The 13,282-nt window shown below is 40.3% G+C and overlaps 1 protein-coding gene across 1 annotated transcript in view; it reads left to right on the top strand.

The window, feature by feature from the left end:
* The first annotated feature begins 454 nt into the window (after positions 1 to 454).
* irak4 (interleukin-1 receptor-associated kinase 4) overlaps positions 455 to 13,282 on the top strand; it is a 30,044-nt gene continuing 17,216 nt past the window's right edge. Inside the window, exons 1-3 of the mRNA XM_078567993.1 lie at positions 455 to 534; positions 6,227 to 6,391; positions 8,002 to 8,144. Of these exons, the coding sequence (XP_078424119.1) occupies positions 6,231 to 6,391; positions 8,002 to 8,144 (304 nt within the window). The 5' untranslated portion in view covers positions 455 to 534; positions 6,227 to 6,230. The remainder of the gene's footprint in view (positions 535 to 6,226; positions 6,392 to 8,001; positions 8,145 to 13,282) is intronic.

Below are 13,282 nucleotides of genomic sequence, written 5' to 3'. Positions count from 1 at the left end.
TATTCAACTGCCTGCTCAAAATCTTATAGAGGGGTATCAAACTGTGGGCCTTTCTTTGGTTCTGTGACTAACTGCGAGACATTGGTGCCTCACCAGTCATTGTAACCAAGTGAGCTGCCCGGCGTTTCTCAAGGAGGGTAATGCTTTTAGCAGTATATGGGTCCCAAGCAGCTACACCATATTCAAGGTGTGGACCGACTAGCACGTGTAACAAAGATAATTTCCTGGACACAACTGCCAGCAACCCAGGAGAAAAATCATGGACTTTAAAAGATAATCAAAAATGAAGGGGGGGGGGGGGGAAGGCTGTTTGATTGAGTCATTTAATGAGATAATGAAGAATCTATTAGCTTTCCATTATATTCCAGCCATAGATTTTAAAAATTGCGACATTTTGAAAAAACAATGCTGCCCACAGACTTTCCCGAAGCTGAGACTCAACATCCGGCGGAAGCGGAAATGAGAGGGGTGTGGCGCGCGGAAGTGACGCAGGTCGAGCGGCCATTCGCTGGAGCGGAAATCTGGGACGAGCCGGTGAGTGACAGGCCCGGGGTTACCATAGTAACCGGGGATGTATGGGTGTGGTGTGGTGTGAAGGGTGTAGGTAGGCAGGCGGGCGGGCCCGATTCTGTGTTGTGGTTAAATCCCCGCTGTTGAATATTGGCTGTAATCACACGGCTGGCGCTGCTTCCACCCAGCCCGATCCTCCCCTAAAAGAGGAAGAGATAGCCGAGGATGCAGTTTAGCGTTAGCCAGGGATCTTCTGTGCGGGTCTCGCAACCAGGAGCTTGTGGCTTCTTGTGAGCGCCACTCGGCTTTCCAAGGTTCATCAGGGTTAAAGAAGGTGAAGCCCAGGGGTCCAAACGATTTCAGGCCGGGCTGTATTGAGGGACATTGTTGAGGTCCTGGTGGATGGGAGATGTTCCCTTCCAGTTATTAATAACACACAACTTTTGAGTAAGCATACCTAGTGCTAACTTATCAGACGGCGCTTCTTCCATTGCAAAGAGTCTTGGAAATTTGGAACTCTACCCCCCCGCCCCTCACCCCTGAAAAATTGTTGGGACGAGGTCAATTGAAAATTCCTAAAAGTTAAACTGAGATTGATAGGTTTTAGTAAAGTAAAGGGATTAAAGGACATGGAACTAAGGTAGAAAAAGAGCTGAGATATATATCAGCCATGATCTAATTGGATGGTGGAATAGGCTCCAGAGACTAAATGTCTGATACCTGTTCCTATGCCGTTTGATTAGAGTCTTACTATTCACTGTAGTGCCAGAATAATACAATGTGCATTCCATGGTGTAATCTCTTTATAAAACATTGCATCATTTAAGCTGGCATGATTAATGCTCAGAGGTAGCCAGTTTCACCTCTGAATCAGAAGTTTGTGGCTTCACATCCCTTGCCAGACACTTCAGCATATTTTTCTAAGCTGATACTCCATTGCAGTACTGGGGAAGTGGTGCACTGATAAAGGTGCTGCCTTTCAGATGAAAATTTAAAGCAAGATGCCCTCTGCTCTCAGGTGGAATGATCCCATTGCACTATTTTGAAAAGGGTAGGCAGTACTCCTCGGTGCGCTGGCCAACATTTATCCCTGAACCAACATCTAAAAACAGGTTTCTCGGTCAGTATCACGATTTGGGAATATGCTGTTCATACATTTGTTGCTGCATTTCCTACACACAACTCGACTCCACTTTAAAAGTATCTTATTTGCTCTAAAGCAATTTGGGACATCTTGGGATCATGAAAGGTACTCTAGAAATATAAGTCTTTCTAGTAGTAGAAAAACTTGTCAGACATTGTCTAGTGCAAATTTCTGTTTAATACTTGAAAGAAGTTGACGAGAATTGTGCACAGATATATTTTTAGTATAGACATAAAACCAATTCCCTACAAAAAGTCATATTTTACAAAATCTATCAAACAAAACTAAATTTTGTAATTAACAGTTTTTCCTGTAGGAGACTGACCTATATGGCCTCTGAAATGAAAACAGAAAATGCTGGAAAAACTCAGCTAGTCTGATAGCATCTGTGGAGAGGAAAGACCGAATTGACGTTTCGAGTCCGTATGATCCTCCTTCAGAGCTGAATCTACAGACTCGAAACGTCAACTCAGTTTTTCTCTCCACATGTACTGTCAGACCTGCTGATTTTCCCAGCATTTTCTGTTTTTATTTCAGATTTCCAGCATCCACAGTATTTTGCTTTTATCTATATGGTCTCTGTTGTCTTGTTTATTTTATGATGGATTAATGTATTTTTTTTAATGCAAATGAATTTCAGTCCAATACGAAACATGTATATGTTCATGTGCAGGGTGCTTTCAGTGTTACCTTCATCCTGAGCAGTAGTTGAAGCAGATAAAATTGGGAGGAAGAAAGGGATTGATACAATAGCTATAATTTGATTTTGACTCCTCTGCTGGCAGAAACCAAGTTGGGTGGTATGGGAGTGAGTAGTTAAAATGGAGTTGGGCGGGGGGGGGAGCGGGGACTTACTCATTTCCTACCCGATCTAGCAATATTAAAGTGCATGAAGCAAGGACACAGGCACAAGCCAGTGAGGCCCACTTTAAATTTGCTGACCTTGCTCCAATTAGGTCATCGGGGCCTAATTTGCTATTTGAACGAGAGACCTGAGTGGGGGAGCAGTGATAACTTACCTGTCAGAAGCAGGAACTAGGGCTAGAGGAGACCCAGCAAAGTCATTCTTTTTTGTTAAGAAGAAAAATTGTTTTCTGTGGGCCAGGAGCAGGAATGCTTCTCTGGATCCTACAAGGAAACCTTGGATCTCCCTGGACTCTTTCCTTCTTCACTCTCTCCCACTACCAGCCAACTGGGATTCCTTTCCTACACTCGTTTTACGGCAGAGAAGGAGGTCATTTGGCTTATTGAACCCATGGCAGCAGCCTATGGAGCAATCCTGTCAGTCCCACTTCCCTGCTTGGTCCCCATAGCCCTGCAAGTTTATTGAAAATGTCTATCCAATTTCCTTTTGAAATCCATTGATTGTTTCCGCATCCATCACCCTCATGGGCAGCAAGTTCCAGGTCTTTATCACTCGATGTATAAAAACATTCGTCCTCCCATTTCCCCTGTATCTCTTGCCCAAAATTTTAAATCTGTCTCCTCTAGTCCTTGTACAATCAGCTAATGGACAGAGATTTTCCTCGTCTACCTTACCTAAGCCTGTTATAATCTTGTACACCACTATCAAATTTTTCCTCAATCTCCTTTGCTCCAAAGAGAACAACCACAGTCTTCCAAGCTAACCTCGTAGCTACGACCTGTACCAGCACCCACCCCCCAACATCCCTAGAATAATTCTGGTAAATCTTCTTTGCGCCCTCTTAAGGACCTTCACACCTTTCCTAAGTGTGGTGACCAAAACTGGATGTAATACTCTAGTTGGGACCTAACCAGAGCTTTATATAGGTTCAGCATAACTTCCCTGCATTTGTATTTAATGCCTCTATTTATGAAGCCTAAGATCCCATATGATTTGCTAACTAATCTCAGTATGCACTTCAAAGATTGATGCACATGCACCCCCAGGTCCCTCTGTTCCTGCACATTTTTTAGAACTGTCATTAAGTCGATATTGCCTCTCCCCATCCCTCCTGCCAAATTGCATCACCCCACGCTTCTCTCTATTAAATTCCATCTACCGCTTGTCTGCCCATTCTGCTAGCCTATCTATGTCCTGTTGTAAGCAATTCGTATCATCCCCACTGTTTGGCACTCCTCCATGTTTGATATCATTTGCAATTTTTAAAATTTTACTCCATTTTCCAAGATCTAAGTCATTTGTATATAGCAAAAAAAGCAGTGGTCCTACTGCTGACTTTTGGGGAACACCACTATCTACAACCTTCCAGTCTGAAAAACAACCATCTACCACAATTTGCTGCTTTCTGTCCTTAAGCCAATTTTTTTATCCAATTGCACATTGGCTCTCCTATAAGCCTCAATTTTGTTAATCAGTCTTTTAAGTGGTACCTTGTTGAATGCTTTTGTAAAATCAATGTGGACAACATCAATCGCATTCTCTTCATCAACCTTCTCTGTTACTTAATCAAAAAATTCACTTAGATTAGTCAAACACAATCTGCCTGTTATAAATCTGTGCTGCCTATCCTTAATTAACTCAGACTTCTAAGTGATATTTTCTCTGATTAAGTATTCCAAAACCTTTCCCACCACTGATGTTAGACTTGTACTTGTTAGGACTGTCCTTACATCCTTTCTTGAATAAGGGTGTCACATTTGTCACTCTCCAATCCTCTGGCAGCTTCCCCCATATCTAGGGAAGATTGAAAAATTAATGCAAGCCCTTCCACGATCTCCATTGCTATTTCCTTTAGAAACCTAGGATGCAAGCCATTCCGACTAGGTAACTTATCTACCCTAAGTATAGCCAGTCTTTCCAGCACCACCTCCTTTCAATTTTTCACACTATCCATTGCCTTCACTATCTCTGCTTCTACTGATACTTTATCAGATTCCTCCTCCTTAGTGAACACTAATACAAAGAACTCATTAAGTATTCTAGCTTTGCCCTGCGCCTCTAAGCATATATCACCCTCTTGGTCCCTAATAGGACCCATTCCACCTCTTACTACCCACTTATTATTTACGTGCTGTTAGAAGATTTTTGAGTTCCTCTTATGTTGACTGCCATTCTGTTCTCATGCACACTCTTTGCCAATTTTAATTTCCTCTTCACCTCACCGCTCAATCTATTGTATTTGACCTGGTTTTGACTTGAAGAACTCACCTGAAATGCATCATACATCCTCCTTTCTTGTTTCATCATAATCTCTTTGTCCTTTGACATCCAAGGAACCCTGTTTTTGGTTCCCTTATCTTTTGGCTGTGTTGGAATGTACCTGGCCTGTACCTGAACTATCTCTTCCTCAAAGATCACCATTGTTCCATTACAGTTTTACTGTCTGTCTCTTGTTTCCATTTTATCCTGTTTAGATCTCTTCTCATCACATTGAAATTAGTCCTCTTCCAATTTAGAAGTTCTATTCTCCATTACTAATCTAAACCATATGGTACGATCATCACTCTTACCAAATGTTCCCCCACAGACACTTGGTCCACGTGGCCCACCTCATTTCCCAACACCAAATCTAACAATGACTCCAATCTATTTGGGGCAAAAACTTACTGATCAAGGAACCTCTGAACACATTTCAGAAATTCCTCCCCCTCCTTACCCTTTACTCTACCGTTATCCCATTCAATATTTGGGTAATTAAAGTCCCCCCGTATCGCCACTCTATAGTTCTTGCACATCTCTGTAATTTCCCTGTATATTTGTTTATCTATATTTCTCATACTATTTAGTGGCCTATAGAATACCCCAAGTAGCATAATGTTTTTGCCTCTCTAACCAAATGGACTCTGTCCTTGCTCCCTCAAGGAAATGCTCTCTTTCTAATACTACAATGCCTTCCTTGATTATTACTGCCACCCAAGCTCCTTTTTTCCCTTCTCTATCATTTCTGAACACTTTATATCCTTGTATGTTAAGTGCCAAGTCCTTATCATTTTAAGCCACCTTTCCATTATTGCCTCAACATTATATTCTCAAACTATTTGTGCTTGTAGCTCACCAACCTTATTCACCATTGTGCATTTATGTACATTCATTGTATTCCTGTCTTTGTATTCCTCATAATCCTTCTTAGTCTGCTCCTATCTAATATGGTACTACTTCCTTCTCTAATACTGTCTAACATTCTCACTTTGTGCACCTTATTCTTCTTTTCTACTTCTACATGCTGGTGCCTGTCCCCCTGCCACTTTATTTGAAATCCTCCCCAACCATACTCACTGGAACAGTTACCTGCGTGAAGGATCATTCCCGTAGGACTCTAATAGCGATCTGCTAACACCTGATTTTAACTGTTAGGCAGCCGTTTCCTGCCAATTTCTTAGTCTTTTTGATGTTCAAGCGGCATGTGAATGAGGCCCGGCTCTTAAAATTAGCTGAGTCTGCCAGTTGCCGCTTTCGGACAGGCACATAGCAAGGTTTGCCAACTTCGCATCCTGGAGTTAAAATTGAGCCTTTAGTTTTCTTTTGCAAAGGTTTGATTTGTCTCTCATTATGAGTCCCATTTACTCCTTTGTCCCTAATCATTGTATTCCTGTTTCTGTTTTTCTCTAATGAAATTAAATCATATATTTAATTTTTAATAAACAAAGAAAAATGAGTAAATCATTGACTCCAAAATCCTACATACGCCACTTGAACCGTGGGCTCATCCAACAACTGTCAGACATGCTGGATCCACAAGATGGGTGGAAGAAACTAGCAGCAAACATAGAAAAGCCTACAGGAGAGCCAAGATACAGCCAGTTACATATAAGGTAGGCAACATTATTCAAAGAACACAATTATTTGAATGCGCTAAAGATATTAATTTGCACCTATGAAAAATTGGCACAAGAATTCAGCTGTGAGAATTTGTATTTAATTATTAATTCAGTGGGCTGGATTTTAAACACCCACTCCCCACGGCCGGGTCCGGTTGGCAGGGGGTGGGGGGGGCTGTAAAATGGGGCACCATGCCATGAGCACTATGCCTGTCACCTACCAAAATGCCCCTGCACCCGCTATAATTTTATCAGTGTCAGGGGAGGCACAGGGAAGCCTGTCTGCTCATGAGCCAATTGGGGAGCTTAAGTGGCCAATTAGTGTCCAATTAAGGCCTCATCTATCACTGCTGGGCTTTAACCAGGGGTAGAGGTGTCAGCTGTGGCTCAGTTCATAGCACCCTCGCCTTTGAATCAGAGGGTTGTGGGTTCATGTCCCACTCCCGGAAAAACCAAGAACTGTGATTGTACTTGAAAGAGTTGCAATCTGTGACTGTTGATAACTCGAAAGAGTTTAACCAGGGGTAGAGGTGTCAGCTGTGGCTCAGTTCATAGCACCCTCGCCTTTGAATCAGAAGGTTGTGGGTTCATGTCCCACTCCCGGAAACCAAGAACTGTGAATGTACTCGAAAGAGTTACATGCAATCTGTTGATAACTCGAAAGAGTTATAAAGAGACATTTAACCAGGGGTAGGAGAAGCCCACATCAAGAGTCCAGCCCAGCAGCTTTCACTATGTAGCTGGTGGCAGGAAAGGGTACAGGGTTTCAATGGTGTTTTTCTCTATACTGCCTACTCTTCTTAATTCAAGATACATGACAATTCAATGTTTTAGTCATAGATTCCCATTTTGCTATATTGTTTACATTGTTTACTTTTATTTATTAGATCATACAGTTTTTACACACAAAATAGCTTTGAATTATCAAGAGTATACTCTATTTTGCTGTCATGTAGGTTGCTAACTAAGCATTATTGGGAGCATATATTATTTTGTATAAGGTTTGGAGTAATCATTTTGCTTTTTAAACAGCACATTATCAAAATCACAGTAAGCCAGTTATGGGGCTGATTTTTTGCCCTGTTTGGGGCATCTACAGAGGCAGGCAAGTGTATAGTTTTGTGCCGCCAGCAGCATCCCATCTCTGGAGGTGTGATCGGATGTGGAAGGGCTACCCGCCCACAAGCGGTGGGTAACCAATTAAGTTAAGTAAAAGGCTAATTAAGGTCAATTATCAGAGGCTGACTGGAATTTTCCAGTTGGCCTGCGGGCCCACCATAGGGTCAGTAACAGGTCAGGTGCCCTCTTTCTCCCTTACCTGCAATGGCAGGCTGCAGCTGCTTCCATGCTGAAGGGCTTTCATTGGCCGTTAGGCTTTGGGGGCCCAACTGTTGTCCTTAGTTGGACAGCGAGCATGCCCTTTGGCCATAAATTAGCCAACTCAGGGGAAATCAGTGCCGTGTGACTTCTCAGTGTGGGGTCAGGGATCTAACCCAAAGTCTTGCTCATGATTTCATATTGTTGAGGAAGAATTATGTCAGTTGTCTATGGAATTATAGCAAATAATGAACCTTATATTGAACAGAACTATTTCATGTCTTCAGGAGATTTGAAGAAATTTGTATGGGCAAGAGTCCTACCGCAGAACTTCTGTTTGACTGGGGAACAACCAATGCCACAGTCCATGACTTGGTGGAAATCCTGATTCAACATCATTTTCTAGCTGCAGCTAGCTTGCTGCTTCCAGGTAAGGAATTCTACTTTTTTAGTTTACTGTACACTGGAGTCAAAATTGTAATGTAAATGTATTTATGCTAAATGTGGTTGTCTGTCACTGCTTTGGAACATTCACATGCCCTTATATGCAGCAGCATGTGCATGCTGGCTTTTGATTCTTCTTCTGAGTTATACTTATCACAGCTTTATTTTTAAGTACTCTTTTCCAAATCAACTCATGATAAAGAATTATAACAAGTAAGTTTTTATTTGCTCCTTTTTATCTAAACTAGTGAATTTCCCATAACATTGTTCATGATGAATTAGACAAAACGTTATTTTATGGTATGTAAGTCAAATAGCATTTATTGCGGAGGGTTGGTGATATTTCTGGGCTCAAATCTATGACTGTGTGGATTGTTGCATGGAAACTGTATAAATCTGTGATTGTGATCACCATTAAGTTTGTTTAGCTATGTATTTTTATTGCTTACCTCTTAAAGCACAGGGTACAGAAAAAGATGTTAATTATGTTTCAGATTTCAGGTGGACAGGACATAGGTTGTAAGAAATTTGTGTAGCAGTACTAGGATTGGAGATCTTGTGGATTGATAGCGTTTGAAGGATGGCCCAAGAGCTTGAAAGAAAGAGTCATGGGCTGGATTTTCATCTTCGAGACGGGTAGTGGGATTTGGGAAAATTCCTGGCTTTGTGCGCCTGCCTAGAGAAAGTACCCACAGTGATGGGATCTTCATTGCCAGGCGGGGGAGGGTGTGGATTGCATTTAGGTCAGCTGACCCAGGAAAAAGGTCAGAGGCAGCCAAGAATGCATAATGAGGCTTTGCTGAGAGCCCAGAAATCCAGTAGCCTGTTGAAACACCTGAGCCCCAGGGAAAACATTGCTTACAAATAAACATACGAATCAGGAACAGGAGTAGGCCACTCGGCCCCTTGTGCTTACTCTGCCATTCAATAAGATCACGACTGATCTGATTTCTCCACATTCCCGTCTACCCCCATAACCTTTCACCCCCTTACTTATCAAGAATCTATCTGCCTCTGATCTTTTTTTTATTAATCCCCTCCCCTCTTTTCCTCAGCACAACTTGCCTTTGAGGCACCTCCTTATAATGCCAAAAAGTGCATTTCTTTCCAGCTTAAAGGTCAAGTACTTTTAAAATCTATTTACTGATTTTTAAGCACGTGAAGAACTTTAAACCAGAAAATAGTTTTTTGTCATTGTAAGGAGGCATCTTGGGACCAAAGGTCAGGTTACGGTGTAGGAGAGCCATGAACATGGCTTTTGTCACTCACGTGGGTAGGTAGCTGCCGATTGCCTTGAGACTTGGTTGGATTCTGTCAGCGGTGTACGGTCACAGATAGAGGATTAGCTGCTCAGCAGAGACAGCAGCAATGAAAGTGGACAGGCAGGATTAGACAGACCTGATTTTAGGAGTTCTTGCGCTATCTTGTTGATGCAGCTGGGAGAACATGAAGCTATGTTGGCATAGGAACTTTGGAAAACAAGCTTGGAGAACAGAAGTATTAATCGTGATTGGAAGAAATAAGAGACATGCATGACAGAAATGGCATGATGGAAGAAAGTAATTAAGTGTTATTTGATAGAAAGCTATACAAGATTGTTAAATATTAAAGATGGTGAAGGAAACTCATTGGGAAGAATATTTGTAAGCAGAGTAAACCATGTTCAACCGTGGTTTCAATAATAATGTCAATTCTACTATGTTCCCTACTTTGCCTTCCACACACTGCTGAGTTTAGAAACTTATCCTCATCAATTAAATTTCTTTCATCTAAATTACTTTAAAGAATGTTAGAAAAAACAAATGTAATTTCAGAAGTTGTTGATAATAAATTTTTGTTAACTTTTGATCTTTTGAAAGAGATAGTGATGGTGAAAATTTGTTAACTATTAAGTAACAGCACAAATGGCATCTCTCTCCATCTCTCAAGTTACCTCTCTATCCTTTACTTTCATTAGATTTTTTTGCCTACTTTACTTGGCTTCTCAACTCTTCTTAGTCTCCCACTATACCTTCTGGCTCAGCTAATTCCTGCTTCTACAGCATGACATGCAAAGTTGGTCAAGCTCTCAGACCGAAAGTTCAGCACTCCACACACTACTGACCTTGTGTTGAGGTAGAGGCAGATTACATCTACAGCTGTAAGTATGCTCAAAAAGGGATATTTAGAGCTTTCATAGTTAATGGACAGAAAATCTAACTCATTATTTAATGTTGGAAGATACCTGTTTAATTTAATGGACTAAGTATAAATGAAACAGAGTGGCCTTGATGATTTACCAAAACCTGTGTGTCTTGTGCCGATAGTAAATGTTGAGCTACATCATTTATCCTATATGCATGTTGCATGCCTAAGATCTACAATATAACTTTACACTTGGTTTATGATCCTGGGTGGTGCTCTGAAAATTTTGTAGTGCTACCTCACAATCCCCAATTATAACTTTCTGACTTAGCCGCCTTCATCCCAACAGCTACTCATATTCTTTGTTAGCCATATCTACTGAGATTCAGTTGGTAACCCACTTGCCTCTGAATCAGAAGGTTGTGGTTTCAAGTTCCACACCAGAGACTTGAGCACAGAAATCTAGGCTGACACTCCAGTGTAGTACTGAGGGAAAACTGCACTGTTGGAGGTGCTATCTTTTGGATGAGAAGTTAAACAGCCTGCCCTCTGAGATGGATATAATGGCACTATTTTGAAGAAGAGCAGGGGAGTTAACCCTGGTGGCCTGACCAAAATATTTATCCTTCAATCAGCGTTAACTGGTCATTATCACATTGCTGTTTGTGGAAGCTTGCTCTACGCAAATTAGCTGCTTCAATTCCTACATGACAACATTGAATTCACTTCGAAAGTATTTCAATGACTGTGATCCTGTTTTGTGATGTCCTAAGGTGATGAAAGGGGCCATATAAATGACAGACTTTCTTTTATGATCATTTTGTGTTTCATTTTCAGTATGTCCTCCTTGTGCCTCCATCTGTAATAGTTTATGTTTGTCCCTTTCCCATTTTTTGTTTCTCCGTTTCTTCCTAACACTGGGAAGAAAAGGAGAGACAAAAAACGGGAAAGGGACAAACATAAACTATATGTACCCTGGTGTAAACGATGGAATGTGACGAGCTTTTTAGTAACATTGGTGCCTGACAGAAAGCAGAACCCATGCTACCAAACTCATCAAAGTAGTAACTACCCTGCTTACAGAAAATAGATCAAACTTTAAAAATGGCAACAAAAGGCAATTATTTTTTAAACGTTCATGATGTGTGCTCGAAAGTATTGAAATTCATTACATTGGCAATGAATTATGGAAAACAATCCATTCATACAAAGTCACAATGCAATCAAAAAACCCAATCAAGAAGGTTGAATTGATAGTTAAACTGGATAATAACTTGGAAATTATTTCAGGGTATGAATAACTCAACAGAGCAATTTCAGTTAGCTTTAGATCAATTTTTGTATTGGCGACATTAGCTTTGGTTGCATGTTATTGATGCATGATGTTCGCACTAATGATTTTGATGTAATCCTGCTGTATCAAGAAATAATCAAGCATGGATTATTTTAAAAGTAATAGTGCTGTCAAACCCAAAGCAGTAATACTGTTCTTGTGATCTGTAATAAGTAATAAATTGTATTATACTATTGTTTTAACCTATACAGTAGTTATGAATACACCTGGAGGTTTATTTTCACTTTTTTTAAAACACTGACATGAACTCATAGGGCAGATTTTAAAAAATCTTTTTAGCTGTGTGACTCATTGCTGAGTTGTCAATTATGATTCCGACATGACCCAGTCAAATTCAATTCAGGGGATTTTCAAAATAGTCAGTAAACACTGCTGACAACAGATGAGAAGCAGCTCACATGATTCAATTGAGATATTAAAGTGTCATTCTTTGTTCCATTTAAAATGAATTAAAACATAGATTTATAAAACTAAAAAAGCACAGAATAGTGAATGAATGTCTGTTGTATGACACATCATTCATAATTCAGTGGTGTTGATGATTAAAAGATTCACCATGCCGAATACCTAGTTATTGATTGAAAAATAGTCTTTAAATCACAGATTTGGAAAACCTTATATTTGCATTTTCAAATATACTTTTGTAGCACCTAAGAATAGTTAAACATTGAAGAATTTGAGAGAATTTTTCATATCTTTGGATAAGGTATACATACTGAGTCAGTTTATTATAACCAGTTAAAGTAGCATTTGGCGACAGGATAGGAAAACATTATACGGTATATAATTTCTTTGCAATAAGAATCTACTTACATTTTTATGAGGCAATGTGTTATCTGAATGTAATCTAATCATGAATATTGTGGACCTTTATCCACCATGTGGATGACAAAGCACATTGTGATTTTGGAATTTCATTGATAAGCATGCAAAATTTTCTTTGTGTGAATATAAGCCAATTGGAGGTGTAACTCAATATCAATTTATGTAAAAACATTAGTTTTTAATCTTTGGCATAATGAAGATGCATTATTAATTAATTAAAGTACATTTACACAAAGACAATTAAGCTAATTTATTAGTGGACCTCTGGGTGGCTACTCATTGAAAATAAGTATCTATGTTAATTAGAGTTTAGGAAGAGACTATTTCTTCCGTGATGTGGTCATCTTCAAAATACTATAAAGATTCTGGTCTGCGCATTTTCTGTAACTGAAAAGAAAATAATGTTCAGCATGTTTTATAATGACCTGAAGTGCCATAGCATTTATTATTTTTAAAATCCCACCCCGATTAATCCTTTATCATGGGCTGGATTTTTAAAGTGGGGCCGGGAACCTGATGCCCAGATTATTTCCAGATTCTGACCCCAGGCCACCACAGCATCATTCATTCAACGCTATTTTGAAATGTAAATGTGATAATTGGGCAAGACCTCAGCACCCAGTTAATGGCACTGAGCTTCTCCAGGAGGTGGGAGCTACCTGCGGAGCAACAGTGGCAAAAGCAGATGGCAGCCATGATGGGGCCTTCTGTTGCCTTGATGAAGAGAGCAGGCAGGTCCTCGAAGGGCCAGCAGCGTTAGCGTAAATGAAAGGCAATGTGCGCGATCTCCCGTGTCCCAACAGTTTTCATAATTTAAAACA

Source organism: Cetorhinus maximus, chromosome 22 (genome assembly GCF_964194155.1).
Source record: "Cetorhinus maximus chromosome 22, sCetMax3.hap1.1, whole genome shotgun sequence".
Lineage (NCBI taxonomy): Eukaryota > Metazoa > Chordata > Chondrichthyes > Lamniformes > Cetorhinidae > Cetorhinus > Cetorhinus maximus.
Note: the sequence above shows the minus strand (reverse complement) of the source record. Positions and strands in the feature narration are given on the sequence as shown.